This window comes from Crocodylus siamensis, chromosome 4 (genome assembly GCF_052110815.1).
Source record: "Crocodylus siamensis isolate JL-2025a chromosome 4, ASM5211081v1, whole genome shotgun sequence".
NCBI classification, from domain to species: domain Eukaryota; kingdom Metazoa; phylum Chordata; order Crocodylia; family Crocodylidae; genus Crocodylus; species Crocodylus siamensis.
Window position 1 is genome coordinate 230,691,838 of NC_143398.1, and position 25,194 is coordinate 230,717,031.

General features: G+C 39.8%; 1 protein-coding gene across 3 annotated transcripts in view; it reads right to left on the minus strand.

Annotated features, from left to right (window-relative positions):
- Nucleotides 1-21,147, minus strand: part of RAB3GAP1 (RAB3 GTPase activating protein catalytic subunit 1) — a 36,735-nt gene extending 15,588 nt beyond the window's left edge. Inside the window, exons 1-11 of one of the 3 annotated variants that reach the window (XR_016442109.1) lie at nt 21,048-21,147; nt 20,910-20,965; nt 19,018-19,093; nt 15,645-15,777; nt 12,620-12,698; nt 11,931-12,050; nt 11,077-11,242; nt 8,491-8,590; nt 3,671-3,752; nt 2,335-2,403; nt 268-341 (exon numbers count right to left, since the gene is read on the minus strand). Coding sequence is in view for 2 of the 3 variants with exons in the window: in XM_090045866.1 (XP_089901992.1) it covers nt 268-341; nt 2,335-2,403; nt 3,671-3,752; nt 8,491-8,590; nt 11,077-11,242; nt 11,931-12,050; nt 12,620-12,698; nt 15,645-15,777; nt 19,018-19,093; nt 20,910-20,965; nt 21,048-21,065 (973 nt within the window). In the remaining variant the exon portion in view is untranslated. Of the gene's footprint in view, nt 1-267; nt 342-2,334; nt 2,404-3,670; nt 3,753-8,490; nt 8,591-11,076; nt 11,243-11,930; nt 12,051-12,619; nt 12,699-14,787; nt 15,538-15,644; nt 15,778-19,017; nt 19,094-20,909; nt 20,966-21,047 lie in introns of those variants that run through there. The other 2 variants (XM_090045866.1, XM_090045867.1) reach the window with 2 other exon arrangements.
- Nucleotides 21,148-25,194: the final 4,047 nt, after the last annotated feature.

Consider the following 25,194-nt stretch of genomic DNA (forward strand, 5'->3'; position numbering starts at 1 on the left):
GCCAAAAACTGATGAAGTCTGGTAATGACGACATGACTACTAAAGAAACTTTTTTTTGGATGAATGCAGGGCTTGAAAGACAACCTAACATGAAGTCTATTCAGAAGCTAGCTGGACTATGCTGAAGTGTTAAAAAAAAAAATCAAAAAAAAAAAAAATCAAGAAACATTCAGAATCACAAGGGATTAGGAGAGACTTCTCTCTTTAACTTTGATTTCATCACAACAGCCTCAATGCAGAAGGTGGTAAAGAATCCTGGTGTCTTACCCAACAAACACTGAGGATTATCTGCTTTTCTGACCCTCACAGACCACTGTGGTGCTTGAATAGGATCCAAATCACTAAAAAACAAAAATTGTGTTTCATTTCGTCACCACCAGTATCAGGGCAGGATGTATACTACAAGTAATCAAATTCTTTTGTGTTACTTAAAGGTATGATCTAGGGCAAGGGTTCCCAAACTGTGGCATGTGTACTACACAAGACATCTCGGGGGTGGGAGGGGCAGGGATGACACCACTCATCATCATGAGATAAATCCCCAGAAATTTTTGCACAAGACCTACTAGCAGTTTGTCCTGCATTATCACAACAGATACTGATATAGTAGGTCCCACAATATTCTCATGGGGCAGGTGGACCAGTCAGGTTTCCAGGCATCCCACACTGCTTTGGCCCCAATTCCTGCCCCTCTGAAATCTGTCCAGTCACTCTGGCCCTGACCACATAACGCTACTTCCCAGAGTTATAAGGCTTCAGGTGGCTGCTGCTGTGTTTACTTATCCCACGCAGCAGCTTGCCAGTCATTTCAGGAAAGGTGTCTTGAGGCCCTCTGGGTCAAGATACGAGGAGAACATGGGGAGGGTGACACTTGTAGGAGTAGACCTCCCCACCAAAAGGAAGAACTAGATTGGGAATTCAACAGGGAACTGGTTGAGGCCACATGCTCCCAATGCACGGTCATCATGGGGGACTTCAACTTCCCTGTTTTTCAGTGCCACATGTAACATACAGCACACTGTAGTATTACAGGGGGGTTCTCAGTCCCCTTGTCCCCCCCCCCACCATCCCAGCGCCCTGGTCTCCCCTTCCATCCCTGCAACAAGTGTGGAAGGAGGGAGAGTGTGAAGGACAGCACAGTCAATGCCAGCCCCCGTACCTCTGCAAAGGTGGGTGGGAGGAGGCATGAGGAGAGCTGCTGCAACGGCCAGAGGTATCAAAGCTTATTGCTAACCCTATTCTCTGCAGCTCTCCTCACCCACCCCTACATGCCACAGGTGTGTGGTGGGGAAGAAAGGGAAGGAGTAGCAGGGGTTTGTTCACCCCATGGCACTGTCGGCTCCTAGCTGGAGAAAACTGAATGTCGCTGTGGCAATTTTGCGGCACTCTTTCTCCAGGGGATCTACAAATCTGCCCACCCCATATAATGCTAAGTTTGTGTAACACTTCAAAATGCAGCAACATTTGTAGCACTACAAAAGCACATCTAAAGACAGCAACAACATCAGCCAACCTAAATTACAGAAGTCATTTATATAGCTTCTGTTTTGGACCTCAGAATTGGTTGCTACAAGGAAGAAAGTGACATAAAAAGAACTTTGTGAATTCAGGCGTGAAAAAAACTTAACAGATGAAAGGCTGTTTTCTTGTTTTTGTGCATTTGTCTATTAAAAGTCAGAAAAGAAATAAGTATTATGTAAATCTAGAATCTCTAGAATGTTTTTCTTTAAGTGTTGTTGAAGAAATTCAATTCTCTATACATATTTTCACCCTTAGTTTTCCAAGATGTGGAACCAATTGCTACAGGTCCATTAATACAATTACTTGTTAACATGCTTAGTATTCTTTTGTAAGAGAAATGAGTACATAGTGGTGACCCATGTCTCTTAGGTGCAGCAGAAGCAGAGCTGACACTACAGAATAAAATATCTCCTTTTACTTCCTAACTTCACATTAATGTATATCCCTTCCTCTCAAGACTAGGCTGCCATCATATCCAAAGTTTATGAAAAATAAAAGAATCGAATGAAAACCTTAAAAACAAGTCTTCGCAGATAGAAATACATGCACTAGTGTGCTGTGACCAATATACAATGGGCTTTCCCAATAAGCATTTACAATTTTTTCATAACTTTTTCTTTTAAATGCAGGTGCTCACAGCTGAGTTATGCATTTATCTAGGGGATTAAAACACAAAAAAAAAAAAACCTGAACAAAATCCATTAGACTGTTAAGCTCTTGATGCCATTATGATGATGTAAGTTGTTAATGGATGAAGAAAGAAGACATCTAAACATTTATGAATTTACATACTTACAAAAGAGACATACTTACGAATAAACATCATTATCCACAATGATACCTTCTGTTAGATGAGGCCATGTGGTTGCTAAATGGAGCTCACTGAAAACAACAAAACAAGATTTAAAAATCTGGGATAAATTATATTAAAAAGGTGTTCTAAGAGCCTTCAGATATTTTCAAAAGACATAAGTGTTGGTGGGTACTTACCTTTTACTGAAATTCAAGGGATGTTACATCCCTGACTGCTTTTGATTTATGTTTCTGAAAAATCACCCTCTAGGGCTTAGCCCAATAAAAACACCAAATATGATGCAAGAGATGATCAACATTTTTATACAAGACTAATGAGGCAATCCAATTTGAGGTTTTTTATTATGTTATTTAACTATACATTAGCAATTAATTTACTTCAAGGAAGGAAAAAAATTAAGATGCATTTTTAACTCAAATAAGATGATATATTCCACAAAGTATAACTGTTCTTTTGATTCCTAGGTGTATGTTCATTACTGTGGTATTTACACGCCCTTCTTGAATGTACTAAGTATTATAACTATTATAAGGCATACATAGTTCTTTCCCACTTCCTTTACACTCAGGGAATATTGTGGGATTCCTTTAATATGTGTGAAAATCTTAGTGTCCAACTTACTGGGAAGGTAAACCAGAATGTGGTCAGAAAAAAAGATGAATGGAAACTTTTTCCATCAACTAAAGCGGGGGGCGGGGGGGACTGCAACAGACCCTCGGCAGAATTTCATCAAAGGGCAAGACAGAGAAATCAAGTTACCGTGCTCCTGATATTCAGTTTCTCCTGGAACAGTTGCTGCTCTCCCAGGAGCAGTGGCCAGTCTTACTTCATATGTCTGTCCAGTCTGAATTTATTGCATGATTAACGAGTTAATTGTGTAATATATGTAATGTGTAGCAGGGGCCTATGTCTGATTCTTTGCATATGGTCACATCATCTTTAAAAACTTAATCATCTGCAGCTATAGTATGGTTTGGCACAAAAGTGATGATGTTAAGACTTGACTGATAAATATAAAGCTGTAAAAATGTTTATAGGACATTATGTTGCATCAAAATGTCCATGTGTTATGGGATTGTCATAAAAAATTAGAAATGAAAATAGTTTTACTGTAAATGGTCCAATATCAGGTATTTGTAAATCCTTACGATACACTATATTGTTTCTGTTCAGTATTTAAACTGTGAGGCCTTTTATCTTCAGTATATTGTGACACAGCAAGGTGCTGGCCAGCCCAACTCCATATAAAATTAGTTATAAAATAACTTTCATTTTCCCTCTTGAGCACCTCCAGCCTACATTATAACCTGCACAATTTCCTGTACACAGTATTACCTTATTGGATCCTCACAGGCACCAAATGGCAGCTTCCCAAATTCCAGGCCTCCAACTTCTCCGCCAACTAGAGCATCTATATCTGAAGAGAGATCAACATGTTTTTCTTGATATAAAAGTGGTTAGTTTACTAGAACAATAAATAGGTTGCTGCCTAGTAAAGATAATGCCCACAATGCATTTTTCTGCTGCAATGAATCTAAACAATCACCTTGAAGAAAGCAGTCGTCCTTTGTCTGACCCTATACAGCAATGGGTAGGATCATGGGCAGATCCAGGATTTTGAAGAGCCAAAGCATGTGGTGAGGTGCATTATAACAAATAGGACATCCAGTTTCTTTTTACCGGAAGAAAAATGTAAGCTGTACTAATATACTAGGGGCTTAGGGCCTATTATTCAGTTTGACTGATGCAAAAAGAAGTATAACTTTATTAGGATTAAATAAAAACAGTTTGCAAGGCCTTAAATTGGAGCTACATTACCAGGAGCAACTAAGCAGCAGCAGAATTGCAGAAGAAAGGCTAGCCTGACTGGTGGAACATCAAGACCATTAAAAGGGAGAGACAGTCATTAACATATGTGCAATGAAGAATTTAGAAGGAATCAAGTAGATTATAATAGACCATGAAGTCAGTCCCCTATAATGTGTGCATCTGGAGTCTGAGACATTTTCAACTGTTCAAACTATCAAAAAAAAATTAAAATAAAATAATGATAATAATATATATATATATATATATTAAAAAAAAAATCAATGGCACTACCTACAGCTAGAGATCTCTTCTCAAAACACCCTTTTTATTAGTAACATGAAGTTTCAGATGATTCATTGCTAGTCAATTACCTGTCTCCCATTCATACCCATCACAGCTGTAATGGTCTGGGTTTGAAATAGATTTTCTCTCAGTTTTATAGCTACCAGCTCAAAAACAACATTATTTCACCCACATATTAATTTATTACCAAAATATTTTTAAAACAAGGAAAACGTCAAAATTTAAGCATTGGGTCAAAGATCTCTCAATCTGTCTGACTTTTTTAAAAGGCACTAACCACCTTGATATGCACATCTACAGCAAAGGCAGGAATAGAACCTAAGCCTTCCGATTATCAACCCTGCATCATAGATTCATAAATTGTAAGGGGCTGGAAGGGAACTCGCAAGATCATCGGGTCCAGTTCCCCTGCACTAGGCCCCTCTCAGCTTTCTGTTTTTTAGGATGAAGAGACCCAAGTCCCTCAGACTTTCCTCATATGGCTTGCCATGCAAGTCTCTGATCATATGGGTGGCTCTTCTCTGGATTCTCTCAAGCGTTTCCACGTCCTTGTTGAAGTGTGGTACCCAGAACTAGATGCAGTACTCCAGCTGCAGTCTCACCAATGCTGAGTAAAGCGGGAGAATCATTTCCTTGGTTTTACTTGAGATGAACCGGTTGATGCACGCCAGAATATTGTTTGCCCTGCTGGCTACAGCATCACACCGACGGCTCATGTTCATGCTATGGTCTATTATTACCTCTAGGTCCCTTTCAGTCGTGGTGCTAGTCAGTTTGGTGCCACCAAGCCTGTATGTTGGGGATTGTTCATCCCCAGATGGAGCACTTTACACTTCTCAATGTTGAACTTCATCTGGTTCCAATCCACTCAACTTGCCAGCCTGTCTAGGTCTGCCTGTATCCGTAACCTATTTTCAAGCGTGACCATGCTCCCCCGTAACTTGATGTCATCCACAAACTTGGACAGTGAACTCTTCATCCCCACATCCAAATCATTGATAGAGATGTTGAAAAGCACTGGACCAAGCATAGACCCCTGAGGGACCACCACTGGCCACTCTGCCAGGATGACACAGATCTGATCATTAGGACTCTCTGGGTCCTACCCCACAGCCAGCTTCCTACCCACTTAACTGTCAAGCAGTTAAGCCTGCAATCCTCTAATTTTCCTGAGAGAACAGCATGGGATACCAGATCAAAGGCCTTTCGGAAGTCTAGGTGTACAATGTCGACCAATGTCTTATCCAGGTGGCAAGTTACCTGGTCATAGAAGGAGATGAGATTGTTACGACAAGACCTGCCCGCAACAAAGCCATGCTGGCTGTCATTTAAAATCCTACCTTCTGCAAGCGTACTGCACATAGACTCGCTGATGACATTTTCCATGATTTTTCCTGGAATAGAAGTTAAGCTAATTGGCCTCTAGTTGTTAGGGTCCTCTCTCCTCCCCTTCTTGAAGATGGGCACAACACTGGCCCTCTTCCAGTCTTCAGGGACCTTCCCCATGTGCCACGAATTTTAGAAGAGTTTTGCCAGAGGTCCCCCAATGACTTCAGCCAGCTCTTCCAGCACTCTCAGGTGAAGTTCATCCAGTCCTCCTGAGTTATAAATGTCTAACTTTTCTAACTGAACACACACCAGCTCAAGGTCAACAGCCTATTCTGAGCCTTATCTAGTATAATTTTCCCCTTAGTCTGATGAAATACCAAACCAAAGTAGTCATTCAGGAGTTCAGTTTTCTCCTGAGTGTCGGTAACCAGCTGTCCTGAGTTAAGCAATGGCCTCATGCTTCATTTGTTTTCCTCCTGTTCCCTACATACCTAAAGAAGGACTTCTTATTGTCCTTGATTTCTGTTGCTAGTTTAAATTCAGTTGCCCCCTTAGCCTTTCTAATCTGCTCCCAACAAGTGTGGGCCATTGTTGTATAGTCCTCCTTGGGGACTGTCCCAAACTTCCTTTCTTCTTTTTCAAGAGGACTGTGATGTCCCTATTAAGTCAAGAGGGCTTACCAGTCCTTCAGCTATCTTTCCTACTCATGGGAATAGACTTCTTTTGTGCTTTGAGAGTAGTGTCCTTGCAGAACGACCACTCTTCATGCACACCTTTCCCCTCTATATTCTCGTCACCTACCAGATCATCTCCTTTGGCCAAGATCAAGTCTAGGACAGCGCGACCTCTGATTGGCCCATGCACTTCCTGAGTCAGGTAGAGAGCTCTTCAATACAGGTCAGGAAGCAACATAACCGATCTGACTTAGCCAAGTGTTCCACTCAAGAGATGTCTGAGCAATTGAAGTCACCCATGACGACTATGTCCCATGCATACGTGGCCTCTGCTGATTCTCAAATAAACACCAGATTGAGCTCCTCCCCCTGGTCTGCTGGTCTGTAGTATACACCTACAGTTAGGTTTCTCTCACTGCACATTATATATGGAAATATGTAAAACAATCTTCAGTTTTCTACATAGCAACAGGAGAGAGAACTCAATTAAGAGTTTGAAAGTGGGATTATACAACCGCAAAACTGAGAGTAGTACAACAGCACTGATGTAGCACCTAAAACTAATTTCAATGCATTTTTTTAAAGTTAGTACTAGAGTTCAAGTTTACGTGGGGTACATCTACACTAACATTTTACTGCAGTTGACTAATTAACTCCACAGTAAAGCATGTCTACATTAGGATCCAGTACATTAACTCTGCTGTATGACCGTATTGTTGTGGGCAATACTGTCTTATGGCAGAGTCATTTACTGCACAGAAAGTACGTGTGGACCATGACTGGGTACACAGCAGTTTGAGCCAGGACAGAACAGCCCCAGGCTTGCAGGAGGTTTGGGGGGTCAGCTACACAATTTGGGCACTCATAACCCAGCCAGCCCCTCTGCTGCCAGGCCAGGGCTGCTCTGCCCTGGCTCAAATTGCTGTGGTCCCAAGTGCATGTGAAGATGCTGGGCCTCAGAACAGCTGAGTCAGGCGCAAACTGAGCCAGAGTTTAATGAGACATACTAGCTGCACATCTAGATTTGCCCAATGTCCCTTTATTTTCTACATCTGAAATTCCTTAGGTCAAAATAATTAAATACAAGTAAAGAGAGAAGTTTTAGAATCAAAATTATTAAATATCTTTATAAAAATCAAACAACAAGATGTCAATGCAAAAAGATAATTCCAAATAAGCCCAATAACTTTATCCTTGAATCTAGCAACAGCTAGAAAATGTTCAGAGGCAAAAGGGTAGAAAATTGCTTTGGCTCAGAAGGGAGAACACTGGGGGCATTTATACACATACCACCATGTCACAGCATGAAAAGGAGATCCAGTGAGTCAAAGCAGACTCAAGTAATTGAGTCTGCTCCACATGTGAGCTAAGATGCCTGGCATTTTGTCACATGCATTTGTATACATGATGAAATGAGCGTCAGTGCTGGGGAAGTGGCAGCAGTGCCCTTTTGAACTAAAACACCTTTGATGTGTTTTAGTTCAAAAACAACTGGTGCCATTTTCTTGACACCGTTGCACATTTCATGTTTAGACAAATGCACGTGATACAGCACCTGGTGCTGCATCACACATATACAGATCTAAAAATACCCTGGCAGATCAAGCTGATTTAACTTGCAGTGAAAAAGTCCTGTATTACATGAACAGTCATTTCCACATAAATTTGTTCACTTATCACAAAACAGAAACCTAACAAGTCTCTCCTTACTGTATTTGAATAACTTTGTTTACAAGACTACAGATACTTAACTCTTCTAACTCTGAAGGGATACCAGTCTTGTAATTTTTACTAAGTCTTCATTTCATACTGTCATGCTAGGTCCTAACACTACCCCATCCACATACCCACTTTTTAATTAAATAGGGCTTTAAGATTGGGGTAGCCAGGCCATCACAATGAATGGTTTGGAGCTCATCTTTTACTTCAGCCTGAGTTAACACCAGAGTCCCCAGACACTGTTTAAGCTAGATACAAAAACACTCCTTTTCCTTAAACACAAACAAACTTAAAAACACTTTAAAAACACCAATCTTCTACCTGGTGGTTGCTGAGGCCAGAAATACTGCAACCAATCCTGAAGAACATATGTAAGTCGAATAGCAATGCTAACTGGAGGCAATGGAGTTAAAGGGCACCCCTAGGAAATAAAAGAGTATAAATGAATTGAAGTAACAAACTAAACTAGAGTTGCAATACTACTCTTATATTTCACTTTAAGAAAATAGAAGTAAAACAAGTGAAAAATAGGTTTTCAATATAATTGAAACACAAATCTCTTCTACATTTTCAAGACCAAGCAGGTCATTTATTACACTAAACATCTTAGTAGCCTGGTTTTAAAATTAGGCCACTTTTTAAGATGACTTTTTCCTTACAATGTACAGGAGGAAAAAATAATATATGGTGTAAGAACATCAGACCAGATGGTATCTAGTCACAACTAGAAGTAAACCAAATTAGATGTCCTATATAAACTCTAAGTAAGAATGTGGTACAAAACGTGCCCACAATAAGCAGGTCAGCAAATCCACTGATTTCAGTGGGATTCATAGTTTCTAGGGTCGGAAGAGACCTGAGTAGATCATCTAGTCCGACCCCCTGCCATGGCAGGAAATAATACTGGAGTCAAACGACCCCACCAAGATGTTCATCCAACCTCCTCTTAAAAACCCCCAGGGTAGGAGCCTGCACCACTTCTCTTGGAAGTTGGTTCCAGATCCTAGCCGCCCTGACCGTGAAGTAGCGCTTCCTGATATCTAGCCTAAACCTGCCCTCTGCCAGCTTGTGACCATTATTCCTGGTCACTCCTGGCAGTGCACAGGGGAACAGTGACTCCCCCCATGCCTGCTGATCCCCCCTGACTAATTTATAACAGGCCACTAGATCCCCCCTCAGCTTTCTCTTGTGGAGGCTGAACAGGTTCAGGTCCCACAGCCTCTCCTCATAGGGCCTGCCCTGCTGTCCCCTGATCATGCGAGTGGGCCTCCTCTAGACCCTCTCCATGCTGTCCACATCCCTCTTGAAGTGCGGCACCCAGAACTGGATGCAGTACTCCAGCTGCGGCCTGACCAGTGCCGCATAGAGGGGGAGGGTCACCTCCTTGGACCTGCTTGAGATGCATCTGTGGATGCATGACAAGGTACGGCTGGCCTTCCTGACTGCCTCCCCTCACTGCTGGCCCATGTTCATCTTGGAGTCAATGATAACTCCAAGATCCTTTTCCGCCTCCGTGCTGACAAGAGGGGAGTTCCCCAACCAGTAGGTATGGTGCCAGTTGTTCCTCCCCAGGTACATCACCTTGCACTTGTGTGTGTTGAATCCCATCCTATTCACATCCGCCCACCTTTGTAGCCTGTCTAGGTCTGACTGAAGCCTGATGCTTCCTTCTAGTGTGCCAACATCCCCCCCATATCTTAGTGTCATCAGCAAATTTGAATAGGATTCACCCCCGGCACACAGCCAAAAGGTTAGTTTTTGAAATGGCAAAGATGTAACTGCTTTGGATGCAAAAATAAGGCAGAAAGTATTTTGAATCCATGAATACATAGAATGTATATTAAGTTAGAGGAAAACTGATAACAGGCTTTATGGTCCTGTATTTCACCACCAAATCAATCCAAGCCAGCAATGCTAATCATTAAGTTCATATATTTTTTTTTTATCTAGCCCCCAAATATATAAACTGTCACACCTCAGTTCTTTGTATACTACTACACACAAATGGAAAGAAAATTCTTTCCCAATATTAAGTCACTCAATAATGCCCAGTGAGATGCAAGAGTCAGAAAGTACTACAAATCTACCAAAATGCATATCTTATGCTTGTCATTGTGCCCTTCATCTCCATTTTTTTTTCCAATGGGCAGCCTTTACTTATGTCATATCAGATGTAGATTGTATCTTCTGAAAAAAGACACAGGTCATGTCTTAGGGAATTGCCCAATATAGTCTGGTCATTTAATAAATAAATTACTAAAAGTTTGCGTCACCTGAGGACAAGCATGGCAAATTTCTGCCTAAATTTTATTTTAAATAGACTACTTGGAAAAATAAGTAGTTATTGTGAAAGCTGTCTAAGAATAACCAGGATGTAGTTGACTTCCGTTCAAAAATGGACACACTTCCATCAAGGAAGAGAGTCCCAATACAAACAGTGTTACGAATAAGTAGTCACAGAATCACAGAGACGTAGGGCTGGAGGGGACCTGGAGAGGTCATCTAATCCAATCTTCTGCCCGAGGCAGGATCAGCCCTATAGGCAGCTTTACTATGCTACAATATCTTCTCAGGGCTATCCATATTTCATCTATTGGATTCTGCTTGCTATTAAGACATATATTAATAAATGGAGAACAGAATATCAGAAAATAAATGCAGGCAGCTTTTTTGTCCTCCATCCCCTCTTTTAAGAAAATAAAATTGTTGTGAGGCTGGAAAAGGAATGGCATACCATTATAAAGTGAACTTTAAAATCAGACTACGAAGGAAAAAAGGATGCTATTGATGCAGAATATCGAGCCCAATCTTTAATTTGGTCACCTAGATATTTAAAAAACTGCTCGTGAAAGAAGATAACCATGTCACACACTGGTTATAAAAACAGTTTCCAGCAAAAATACTTACAATCTTGGATTTGAAGATGTCCAATAGCCCCGATAAGTGAGTATACTGATTTGGCACTTTACGAAGATGAACCATTTCAAAGTCCGTGCGAACTCCAGGGCCCTGACATTCTCCAACATACATTCTTCTCCATTTATGATGTATTTGCACAAATAATGGTACCTGACTGAAAGATATGATGTTTTAGTTTACAAAATAGTTTAGAGTACTCTGTAATCGTCAGATTATTTAATATTATTATATACAAAACAAATAAAAGACATTTCTCCATAACAGAGTAAGCAAACATCACCATCTAGTGGCGCTGGAGTTCTAATGAAAATTGCCAAGTAAAACATATTTAATAACAAAGTTATATATTATGCCTGTTAGGTAAAGTGGAACATGTGCAAAGCCACAGAGTTATACCAACCATTTCATCATAAAATGGACAAAAATCAGAATTTAATAGTGGGTCTGAATACTGGCAGGAACACCAGAATCTTTATGCCATAAAACTTGTAAACAAACTGACCTAGTTTACATAAATACTGATTTGTAAACATGTTGCTCTGACAGTTTTTGATATTTTAAAACAAAAGTTCCCCATTTTCAAGAAATCTACTGAACAGAAGTTACAGATGTAGATTCAGTACACCAACATGTTAAAAAACTCTGCATATGTCTGTCAAAATACTGAAACTAGGCCAAGCTTCCATTGCAAGATATAATTTTAATGCATCTTTCTGATTAAATCTGAAGTTGTAAATTTCCTAAACCTGTAATATCTTCTGTTGCTATTAACGTACTTCTTGCTCATCATAAAATCATTTTACCATTATCTGGATAAGAAAAGGTTTTAAAATTCCACTTACCAGCCAGTGTTCCCCAAACCAATAGAAATTGAGCTCAGAAGGAGGTTACATTTGGACTCACTAAGAACTGCATCGCTATTTGCTGCTGGGGCAATAACTACAAATTCACGCAAGCCATACCTTTAAAAAAATTGTAATAAGTTACACAAGAAAAAGTAGTTGCATATTCTTGATTCTATCCTACGTAGTTTGAAATTAAACCATCATCAATTTCCTAAAATATCGAATGTATTTTAGATTTCAATTAGTTTTTCTGATAGATAAAATGATGCACAAATACCACACACTCTGAAAGCCAGTTATTAAATGCTGTCCCTTTAAATATCTACATTTACAATAGTGCACTAACAGAGTATCTAGGACAGCACATGTTTATTACTTATATTGCAAAGAGATACTTATCAGAAACAATTAACAACTACATTCTCCATAGGGTAAGCAGCAAGACACTCAATCTGAAATTAAACCTGCAAAAATATTTAAATACTTTCACTTTGGGTTCAAATTTACATCAGCACCTACTTTAAATTTGCCAAATATTTCAGGTACAGAATCATGCTTAGCTTTTTAGGACTTGTAACTTAACAAGTACTCATGAACTCTGTCAGTAGTAACTGAAAATCTTTAATTAAAACTGTATGAATGCACCACAGTTACTTGCAATATAGAAGAAAAGAGACTTTACGTACCATCTTACTAGACAATGAGCTCTAGGAGGAAAATCATTGTTCATACACAGCAAATCCTGCATAGGTAGTGGAAGGGCATCTGTAAAACCATTTCATAATGATGAAAAAGCATTAGTATTTTTTTTTTAGTTAGTAAGTTAGAGGAAGCTTGAAAAGAAGAATGTGCTCTTTAACTGCTTTTAAAAAAAAATAATCCTTTGATGAGGCCCACTGTAGTAGAAAAACTATTTTTTTCCCAAATAAAAAATAATTCCTTTAGTCAACTCAATGCTAACCTCGGTGTTCATTCATACTTCAGATCTATTTTGTGGTATGATAGTAGAAAGAGGTTGGTGTCATCCCTGTGTGTATTCCTCCTACCCTCTTTTCAAAAGTACCAGTGGTCATTAAGTTTTCAGCTTATATTTATGTCTCTGAATGTCTCCTACACAAACTGCAGAATACTGGTCAAAGTAAAGCCATTCTCAAATCTTACCTGATTCCTCAGAACAGAGAAGCGAGGCAGAGGATACTGAAAAAGGAATGGCAGGGCTTCTCAAGCTTAACTACAACATTGCCTTCACCAGCTCAAATCGTAATTGGTGCCCAAAAATGATTAGTATATATTTACTTTTACTATAAACTATTTCGGGAAGATGTTATCATTTTATTATGCACACGAAGTGCCCAGCACAACAGAGTTCCAATCACAGCAGAGCATCTCTAGGCAGTTTTCCATCAGAAAACACCCAACACAACCACCACCAAGCCTCCATTCAGGAACACATTAAATTTGTATCTAAAAATGCTAATCATATACCTACTGAAGTCAATAAGAATTTTGCCACTGACTTCTGCAGAGCAACGCTAGTGTCACAAAACCAGAAATAAGCTTTCTAATGCACAATCTTCCCCACCATAAATCCACGATCCCAACTTGCACTCCACTGAGAGAAGAGAGAACATTAGCTGATCTACTGTGCTGCTTTTTTCCAAGGAATGGTTGCTATGAAGACATTTCTATTCAGTAGTTATATGTTCCTGGACTGCTGCTAGAGAATGTAGCCTTTACAGCAGTTCAGTGCTGGTGAAAGAGGTCAGAGTAACAAACTTAAAATGTGAATGGAAGATGAAAATGGACTTCTTAAAAGAACAAACTCATATTTTCTTCCTGTGTTTTTGAAGTTTTCCAATTCTGAAGCCCATCCCTTAAAACATGTTAGTTGAATAAGGAGATTTTTTGTTTTTCTGCACTTGAAGAGTCCCAGAGGTCAAAACACTTTATAGAATGAGACTTAAAATACTGCAATTACACAATTTCATATAATTTTCATTGAAGAAAGTGAGTTCATCAGCATTAGATTCTGCTGCATTCTTTAAGTGTTAAAAAAAGAACAAGCTATAAACAAAGTACCATATACTTTTATAAGTCTTCATATATTTGGTATAGTAAATAAGTTCTTTGATCCCTGCCACAACATGCGACTAATATGCAATGCTAACATTCAATATTTGCATCACATAAAAAAAAAAAAGTTAACCTGACAAGATTCAAGTTCTTACCCAATGGCATTAGCTAGACCATATGATCAACAATCACAGGAAAATACAAAACCACTGTTATAGTCAACCCCAGGTTTCAGAAAAATTTACTTTAAAAAGAATAACTGAACTTATGGGTTATACCAAAATTGAAGACAACAAAAAATGATGTTTAACTAGAGGTTAGGTTGGAGCCAAGATTTTTACGCTCTAATCTCAGCTGTTACACTGCCTGAACTTTTAAAGGTCTAATTTTCAGAGAAACTAGCCACCCTCAACTGCAGCTGAGGCAGTTGGAGCTTACACCATAAACCTCTTTGTATGAGATTTATCTTTGGGGTGAAAAAGGGGAGCAAATATCCATATCAAGGAATATTTAAAGACTCAATATAAATGCAGGTATTACTATTCATAAGGATGTTCTCATTATTAATGGAAACATTTACCATACTATTCCAAATACAAAGTTATCCTTCTCTCCTTCCCCCTCCTCAAAGAACCATATAGACTGCACTAGAGGACTGACCTACAAACTGGGCTCCTGGCAGTCAGGCTAAGCCAAACATAATAGTGTAGAGCACTGTCATAGTTAAAGGGACAAAGCTTTTTTTCCTAAATTTGAACCTGAAAATGGAGGGTTAACTTACATGTGGGGTAGGCTAAACTGGAACAGTATAGTCTATATCATCATCACTGGTAAACTTAAAATCAGAGCTTTCAGCTTTGTTTGAGATCATGTATAGAAATACTGTGACTATTTTCCTGTTTAAAAAAAAAAAAAATCAAGACACTCATTTTTACAAGAACCCTGTTGTGCTGATAGGGCTGTAGAATAGGCTAGCAAATAAAGAGCCATGTACTTATTGGATATGGAGAGCTGTTCAGAAAAATCAATTGACCTTTTTTGCCATTCTGTGCACAAGAGATTTATCTCCAGAACAAAGGGAAAAAGTTTAGAGAGAGAAAAGTTAGGGATGGACAAATAAGTACCCTGTCCAGTATTACAAGTATCCCTTTAAGAGTAACATTTTTATGTAGCTACGATACATAAAAAATTCTGGTTTTCCAGAAATTATTAGAGATCTTTAAAAAAATAACAAAAACAGAAGAGGAAAAACAAGGTAAAACTTTTTTACACTCAAGTATCACACAAACTTACAAGTTTCTACAAGTCCATATACCAATGACTTATTTTTGCTTTTTGTACAGTCAGGCAGCTGAATTAAGAGCCTTTAGATTTATATACAAGTTTAGTGAACCAATTCTTAATTATCAAATTTAAAAAAATAAAAGTTCAAGTTGTTTTCACACCCCATTTAAATTACTACATAGAAACTATAACTTCCAAAATACTTTAAGAAATAAACTTAATTGCATAAGGGACTCTGCAAGTTTCTAGGTAAGTCAAGTTATCTTGTCATAATTTTCACATTAACAGGACAGCATTCAGAAATTACCCTCAGCCTATTCATATTTACGATACGTAGTAAAGCTAATGATCCACCTTCTACCAATTCTTCTTTCCCATCTTTGTCGCTAGATTCTTGTACAAGATAGTGATGAGTAATTGAGAACTTGAAATCAGCAAATGAAATTTCATCTGTTTTCTCTTCCCATACTCCACTCGTATAAATACCCTGCATAATGAAAAGAGGCAAAATAGATTATTTGAGTGTCCATGTTTAGGTTAACCTTCATGAACAATAAGTAATGTAGTGCAAGTATCACCTAGAGGAGTCATCCTGTATGGATACCAAAGCTGTTTTATACACAGGGTCCATGTTATAAGTATTTTGGAACTCTTCTTCATGTATATATCTCATACATACATCTCTCTTGCAAAAAATGGAATCCAAGAGTGCTCATGCAAGTTGTGCTCAAAGACAAAAACTCCCTTCGCAGGAGCAAAGCATACTGCTTATCTGCGTTATTTGGTTTGAAATACTTCTCTACTACAATATTGACCTTGAATGTGACCTTGTCAACAAGGAACTACACAGCTATCCTCCATACAACAGTAAATAAATCCATGCTCTAAAAATACTAAATCAAATTTCATAAAGAAAAAGTAGCTAGTGTACTGCAGAAAAGACACCTGTAACATTGATTGAAAAGTCACTATGCATTACTATACCTGTACAATTAAAAACTGGAAAATTCTACACAGTAATACTAAAACAAAATGTAGATAATTCCCTCAATTTGCACCACTGGTTCTTACTACTGGACATCAAAGACATCAGAGGGCCAAACTCAAGGGACATGTAGAACATTTCAACTGTTAAGGCAAAAATGTTTCATTACATAATCATTTTAAGCCTGAAAATATAATGCTTGGACCATCAAATATAGAAGAGTAAGAAAACGCAGAATCACATAAAAATATAGCAGCTCATCTGCCCAGCAGAGAAAAAGCAGTGGCAGTCTGACCTGTCCCAGTCATGGGATGGATCCAGCTGCGTGGAAACACCCTCATCTCTTACTCAGGTGGGAGGCAAGTGCGCCTATGGCTGGAACTGTCCAAAGCTGTGGGAGAATGCTACCTGCTCTGTGCCTAGCTCCAAGACAACCCAAAGCTGCGCATCGGGAGAGGCAGACGCACCATGGCTGAAACCACCTCAGAGCCCTGGGACCGTTTAAACCATGGGTGAATGTCACTTGCCCTCCCAATCAGCCGATCAGCTTGACCTGTCCCAGGGACAACCAGAACAAAAAGCCACATGGGAATGTCCTCCTACTCCTTACACAGATCAAACTGTCTGGGTATGCTCAGAGGCACAGAAGGCAGGATGGTATTGGTGCTGCTGCCTAAGCAGTCCATATTCAAGCTGCATCAGGATCCTTGTAGGTCTCTGGCTCCTTCTCCCTCTGGCTTGGGCAAGGTGAGGGGAGGTGGGGAGGAGAGAACTGTGGGATATTGCATGTATCCCAGTATCAAGAGAAGCATACAGCCATTCACACTTGCATGAGAAAGAGATCTTCTTGGTTAATATACGAAGTGCCATATTGGGTCAAACCAAAAGTCCATCTAGCCCACTATCCTATCTCTGACAATGGAGGAATGGATGCTTTAGAGGGAAAGTATATGAACAGAATATATCTAGAGTGCTCCCTCCTCCCTGTCATCAGCATGGATAACAATCAATGATTTAAAATAAATAAATAAAATTGGATTTTTAAAAATTTAAGGCCTTTTTTTTTTTTTTAAACTTACTTGTATTTTTTAAGATACTTAAACCCCCCCAACTATATAGTTTTAATTTAAGATATGTTAAAGTTCAAAGATATCAGGGAATAGGAATTATAACTTCTAATTATATACTACTTGAGATGAACATATTCATGTCATGTTTTTAGAAATGTTTTATAAATAGGTCACAACAGGCAATGGACTGTAGTAGGGGCCCAATTTTATGAGGTTCCCAGAGGCTCCTCTACAGTTTAGTAAAGATTAAAGAAAACCACTCAACCTAACAGGACTCAGTGCTCAGTCTAGAAGAACCCAATAAGCATCACTGGGATGCGTAGTTTCAGTTCTCAAACTGTGGATTTGTGTCTCCAGAGATAACATCCTTGTTAACAGCAGTACATGGAGAGGAGAAATAACAGACTTGACTACCCTGTCGTCTTTCTGCAAGTTTGTGTACCCAGAGTCAAGCCCTTACCTCTCTCTAAAAGTGCAGAGTTTCAAGAAGTTAAATGAATAAAGGATATCAAACAACAAGAATGCACTTTTTGTGGAAATGGATTATTAAATCGAGGCTTCCCGACTAGTGATTTAAACAATGATTTAACTCGATTTGATTTAAATCTTTAAATTTAAATCAAATCCACCCTGCCTATCATAAACCATCATTGGTTTAGAAGTGCCAGAGCCCCTGACTGTTACTTTTAATATCTATTAATCGCTCTCTCCATGAATTTGCATAGTTCCTTTTTGAACCTAGCCATACTACCTGCTTCTACAGCCTCCTCTGGTAATAAATTCCACAAGTTAATCATGCACTGCATAAAAAGTACTTTTTCTGGTATTTTTAACCTGCTTCTGCTAATTTCAGTGGGTGCCCTTTACTGTAGCTTGAGTATTCTGGGACTTGGTGAATAACAGCTCCCTATTAATTGTCTACACCCTTTGTGATTTTATAGACCTATCATATCCCGCTCACCCCCAGCCTTCTCCTTTCCAAATGGAAGAATCCTACCCTCTTTAGCCTCTTCTAGTATGGCAGCTGCTCCTGATCATCTTGGTTACCTTCCTCTGTACTTTTTCTAGTTCTACTACATCCTTTTTGCACAGTTGGAAGTACTCCATTTTTTCCACAGAAGAGACCATTCTCTTCTGCAAAAAAAACCCCCCAAAAAAACAAAAAAAGTTGGGATGCCTTCACATTCTTTTTTCAGGTGGAGACAAACATGTGTCTACAGCCTTGGTCACAACAATGTGCTATATAATCAAATACTGACTAATGCTGATTCAATCTAAGAGACTACTGTGCAACCCACTACTATAAGGGAGTGATGTGTGGCATAAAGTCTCAGTGACAGAAAGGGGAAGGGGGAAGCTACCCCTAAGGATTTTAGCAGGCATAGAGATGGATCCTTTGTCACGGTGAATTTAGGAACAAGGACTTTGGAGAACATCCAATGTTCACTTATCATAACACCAGTGTTAATGAAAATTCTCTCAATCACTCCAGAGTTATTTTCACCCAAGAATTCATTTCCACAATAAAGTTCTCCCAGGAAAATTGTTTTCTGCTACAAATAACTAAATGTTAGCCTGCCAAATGCCAAACAACTGGATGCGTAACTCTAAATAAGCTATATATTATATAGTAAATCAAAAATTCAGAGGTAATTCAGAAGCAGCAACTGACCTTTTCTAGAGGCTTGCCTGAAAAGGTTCCAATAAGTTTCCAGTCATTCAAAACTTCTTCAATTTTTGAAATAAATCTAGTAGAAAAGAAAGAGTGTTAATATTTCCTAAACACTGTGTGCATGTTAGAGCTCAGGTTCTTAAAAATGAGGAAAATATGTAATATAATTGTTCACTTTTCAGGGATTCCCTCTCCTAATATTTGAGAAGGTTTTTTTTGGTTTTGGTTTTTGTTTGTTTTTACACATGGCTGTCTTTTTCCTTCTTTCCTATTCATTTATACCATCTTACTCTCATTGTACCAGATTGTGGGACCCTTATTCACAGTAGTGAGCACCCAAGTTGTTACTCATCGGACTAGTTTCACTTAACAAGAGTGAATAAAGTGAAACCTGAATCCATAGGCTGCAAAATCTATGTTCTAACCAGCAGAGAGCAGCATTTGAAAGGGTGGATCCTCAAATATTATTTACTGAATACCTCACTTTGTACACATCTATGATTCTGTCCATTTCAATGAACAGCAAAGAAATTATACACTTTGAAAGTTCATTTTAAAAATAAGCTATAATCTGTAGTTCATTTCGAGCTGAGAAAATAGAACGCAACACAGAACAAGCAGGCAGAGCTATCCATCTCTCCCAGCTTCCCTTCTCTTCCCTCCTCCCCACCAACCCTCACTCAAAATTGCAAGCAAAAAAGAAACACAATGAGATTTCTTCTGCAGGGTTCTGGTGGCAGCTGTAAGTCTCTGGAAACTTGTTCTTAGTTTAGAATGATTCTGGAGCTTTTCTGTTTTGCAGCATGTACATAACCACCATAACAGTCACATTGGTAGGTCAGGGTTAGCTAAAAAAATTTATTATACGCAGTTCTGAACACTTCCCTGAAGCAGATATCAAATGACCAGAAATCAAAACAATCAAACCATCAAATGTAAATGATGCTGTATTAGCACCAGCAAGAACAGTATTCTGCCTTTCTCTAAAGACATAGAGGGGAGCCTGGAGGAAGGGCAAACACACCAACTCATGTGACTCATTTGAAACTACCGCTTCTTGGAAATACGAAAACATGAAAAAAAATACATACCAGGATCTGAGCCGTCTGACTTTTCACTTGACTGTACTAGCTAGAAGCCCTCAGAAAATATTATGAATCCATCAGAAATACAGACTTCGTGGACACAAAGTTCAGTGCCACGGGTTACCCAAATGGCACCAAAACACAGCTCAGATAAAACTCCAAAAAGGAGGTCTTCTTTCTTGTGTGGAAACTAGCAATAGAAAAAGCCTTTTTTTCTTTTTTTTTCTTTTTTTTAAAGCAACACCAAAAAACTGTCATGAAAGATTATTCTTTACAATGCCCGGTTTCTCTAGCAATGGCATAATGAATCCACCAGTAACACAAATCCCCCCGTACAACTTCCAGGGATGCTTCCTATCCATGGGATCAGTCACAGACTCGTAGAAAACGAGGACTGAAGGGAGGTCGCATCTAGTCTGTCCCCACCGTGGGCTACAAGCAGGACCCATCCCCAACTTCACCATCCCAGCTCAAGCTTTGTCCAGCTGAGTTTTGAAAACCTCCGAGGATGGAGATTCAGCACCTCTGCTCTCCTCGTGAAAAACACTCTCCCTAAATCCCCAAGTAAAACCTCCCTTGATGCCAGCCTACACAGCTGCTCCTTGTTCGGTCACCCGCCACCACCGACACCCAGGCTGCTGTCAACCCCACTCTCAAGTCCCCTCTTCTACAGGCCCCAGCTCCAACGATCCTCCTCGCCCTGCTCTGGACCCCACAGCGCAGGGGACCGAGCCGGGCCGGACGGCCCCCTCGCCCCTTCCCAGGCCCAGCCCGCCGCGGGGGGAGAAGGGGCCGGCGGGCACGTACCTCTCCCACTCGGAGGCGGTGGTGAAGTCCGTGATCTCGAACACGTCGGACTCGGGCTGCGGAGAGAGCGCGGGTGAGCGCGGGGCGGCGGGACCTTGGGGCAGGGGTGGGGGGGAGACGGCCTGGACCGGGACTCACCTCACTGTCCGCCGCCATCTTGCGCAGCGGCGCGCAAAGGCTGCCGGGAGCCGGCGGGCACCGCCAACGGGCGCAGGCCCGCCCGGAAGGCGCCGGTAGGGGCGGGCTGTGGCAGAAACAACCCGACAAATGAAGTTGCTGCGGTTTACTTTCAGCTTGCTATTGTGTTAAATCAGGGCTGTCCACCTTCTAACAGCCTCTCCAGCCTGTTCCGCAACCAGCTGCGCGGGCGCAGAGCTGGGCAAGGAAGAGGCTCCTCAGCCCCCGCTGCGCGACGGGCCTGAGGGCTGGGAGAGGAGGGTCTCCCAGCACCGGCCCGGGACTATGGCGCTGGGAGATAAGGGTCTCCCAGCCCCCCGCTCCCCAGTTAAAATGGCAGCTCGGAGCTGCCAGGGCAGGGGGACGTAGTCTCTGCCCGGGGTTGTGGTGGAGCCCACCCTGGCAGCAGGCAGCTCCCAAGGGCAGGGAGAAACCTCCCACTGCCTGCTGCCCAGCCGTAAGCGTGTGCATGTGTAGACACACAAGGTTACTGTGCAGTAAACTGCTCCCCTGCACAGTTGATGCATAAAGCGGTTCGTTTCTCTGGAGGGCACAAAAATCACAAACACACACTCATTAGATGGCACAAAAGGTGTATTTGCAAATAGGGTCAGAGCAGAGTCAAGAACTCAGATTACTCCGAACCCACCAAGGAATTTTGCAGGCTGTATTTATCTTTTCCCTCCTGGGCATGTGTGCAGAAACAGGAACTCTTACAGCTCACTTCCGTTTCATACAAGCATACATGTGGTTACATCACTACATAGATTGCATGTATAGTATAATTAACTACTTAAGTATGCAGGGCGGAGAGGTAAATATGCATCAGCTAATTAAGCATGCTCAGAGACTACTATAGGTCACCAAGAGTTCAAACCCCCCCATTTCAAGGACACAGTCAGTTGAATTCCAGCTTCTGTAATCTGCATGAGAAAGGCTAGGGAGAAGCTGGGGGAGAGTCTGCAATTTAGCATAAGAAAAGCTGTGGCAAGGCTGGGAAAGGAAAAAAAGTCCTTGGCAGGGTTTCTTTCTTATCGGGTGCAAGATGCAAGCTGTGCATTTCTAACAATACTCCATTTCTAACACAGTAAAGCATCTTGTGTAGACACACCGCAGTGACAGCAGCAGCATTTCTGTTCAGACAGCAGTAAAAGGTGGCAGCTGGCTCCATGGCTCCTTATAATTCACCTAATTCTTTTTAACCTCCTCATTCTGTTACACAAGTGATATAAATACGAGTTTTATGTTAGGTAAAGAACAAGGGAACAGACTTTTGCCTATTGCTTTAATCTTACGTATTTTCTTGGGTTTTGCATTGCCTTAAGAAACTCCGTTTTGTACTGCTCAGTAGCTTGACATAAGCGCTTAACCTTTCACTTTGTTGTATGCTGCATATGTGAGGGTACAGTTGCGAGTGCATTTGTGGAAAAGGAAAACACCAGCTGGTTTGAAGAATGAAGACAGATAAAAGACCAAAACAAGAAGAATCTGCCCCAGAACAGCAAGAGAATAACATCATTCAACCTTCAAGAAGGAACACAGTGATAACATAGCAGATGCTCAAAAGACTGGATGAATTGACAAGGCTAGAAAAGATGGGGCAAAACATGTAAATTTTGGGTCTTGTTCTGTATATCATCCTGGAGCATCAGTTCACCTGATGAGACAGACCACCAGAGGCACGGCTCCTACTCATGATCAACTTAGCTGGCCCCTAAATTGACTTGAGTACCAGTGAGACTGGTCACATATACCAGCATAGAACAGAAATAGAGGTATAAATGTTGAGTGCGTGTGTGTACTAAGCCCTTAAAATCAATAAATACAGCACTTTACCTTATCCCCTCATAAGGTGTCACTTGTCATTTAAGCAATTGATTATTTGTGCAACAATTCCACAGGTGTCAATGAGCCACTTTTTTAATGGTTTCAAGCATGTTCTCTAATCCAGCTCTTCTTTCTTCAGCTATTCTGCTGTTAATTAGCTGCTCCGCTTAATGCAATTCCTACTTCACAGTCCTGCAGGTTGTTTTTAACTTTAGCTGAAAACATTAACTCAGGTGAACACCAATGCAGAACTAGAAATAATTTTCAGTGAGGTATTAGGTGCACTGTCAAGATACATAAAATGCAATCTAGCCTTTTTAAGCATCTGAAAGAAATCTACCTTAAATGACAACAGGACTAAAGAAGGAACATCCTTTGATTGTTTCTTGCCTAGTTTGTTGGGTTTTTATACATTAATATGGTGCAGCAGAGTTACATTTGTTTTTTGCTTTTATGTTAAAATGAATAATGAATAATATAACCCTAGGCCCGTAGCATATCATAAAGCTTCTAGTTTCTTTTCACTCGGAGGAAAAATGTATGTTGTGATATATATATGATGATGCGCAGCACTCCCCTTTCAAAATCCTAGCTCTGCCTATGGACATATCTTATGCACTTTAATACCATCTCAAAAAGGGGTAAGGAAATGTTTATTAAATGTTATTGGGATTTAAACAATGTATTATCAAGAGGATAGTGAGACTTCACCAGAAAAAAGGGCCAGAAAAATAGTCAAGCAATGAACCTGTAAGTGATTAAGGGGGAAAGAAAGAAGTTGTTTTGGGTGTTGGTGTAAAAATGTTACTGTGTAGTTAAACTACGTTTGGCTTTCATAGACAGCTGAGTCTGTCTGAATTACAAAATGCCCAGTGGACAGTTGCCTTAGCAACAGCCTGTAAACTAAACAGTCTTGTTGTAGCAGTGGCTGCTTAAAGGGTTTTGCACTAGAAGAACCTAATAATAGGAACAGGCGAAGTACATGGAATTACTGTGTGAAGTGATGAATGTCCAGTGAAGAAGGACAACTCTTACCTAAATACGGTCTTCCGCTACTCTTCAGATTGGTGCCTCTTTCAAACGTGCTCAATCAAGTTCTAGGTAAGAGAACTTAAATATTTCAGCATGTTTCCTAGAAACTCTATTTTCAGTTGTTGTTTATTAAGCAACATCCTAACAGTACACAGAAGAAAGTGTTTATTAGATATCGTATATGGAAGGTACTATAGAACTTCCACTTCCAATGAATCTAGGAGATACTCAAGGGGGGAAATATGGTCAAGTCTTTAGAGGAAGCTGTAGTACGTGTTAAAGGATTACACTTTCCTTTTAGTTCATGTAATAAATCCCTAATCCTTTTATGTTTAGTTAGTAGAAGAGAGAAGAAAAATTATGATTCAATTTGAGGGAAACAGATTGGGCCCTATCCTTTCTCATGTTACTCTATTCCTGTCAATTGTGCTAGCATACCAATGTTCTGAGCTCAGCTGAAAAGGAAAAACAAAAAAAACAAAAAAAAAAAACAAAACACACAACCAAATTAATGTATATACATTCCAACTGGCACAAAGCAGAATACTAACTCTCAGTTTTTTCTTTTGGAGATGAATAATGCTATGGAGTTCTGTTAAGTAATTAACAGCACTGATCCAAAACCCTCTTAAAAATCAATAAGGAATATCAGCTAGATGTTCCTGTTTACCCCCTCATAGTTCTACCTATCCAGAAACTTGTATGGCCTCAAACAATATTTCTGTCTCTTTTCCCAGCCTGTAAGAAAAGTTAATTTAAAATGGTTTAATTTAAATTCTTCACTCATACAAAGTCTCTATCACTTTGCATAGAAACTTATTAGGGAAGACTAACCTGAAGAAGAGAATGCAAGAAGAGGAAGCCTACTTTGTAAAATGCTCCTAAAAATATTTTTTCTTACATAAAAAAAAAAGTGACTTCATGACTAATTGCCACATTATATAAATAAGACAGAGAGCTCAGGAGAATCCAAGACAGAATCAGACATTTATATTGTACAGATACCAATACCATCAGTAGTAATACTAGTTGGATAAACGTATATAAAAACTCTCATGTTTCAGATTGTCTGGTAGGAAAACTCCTTTATGATTATGTTATTGCATAATTATCTATGATGGATTTCTAAAATATCTATAATAGCCAACTTTTGGTAACAGGACATTATATTCTGTGAATTACTGACAATATTTATATAGAAAGTATTGAATTTAGTAATTAAGGAATATCTTAAATTATTTTAAAATTA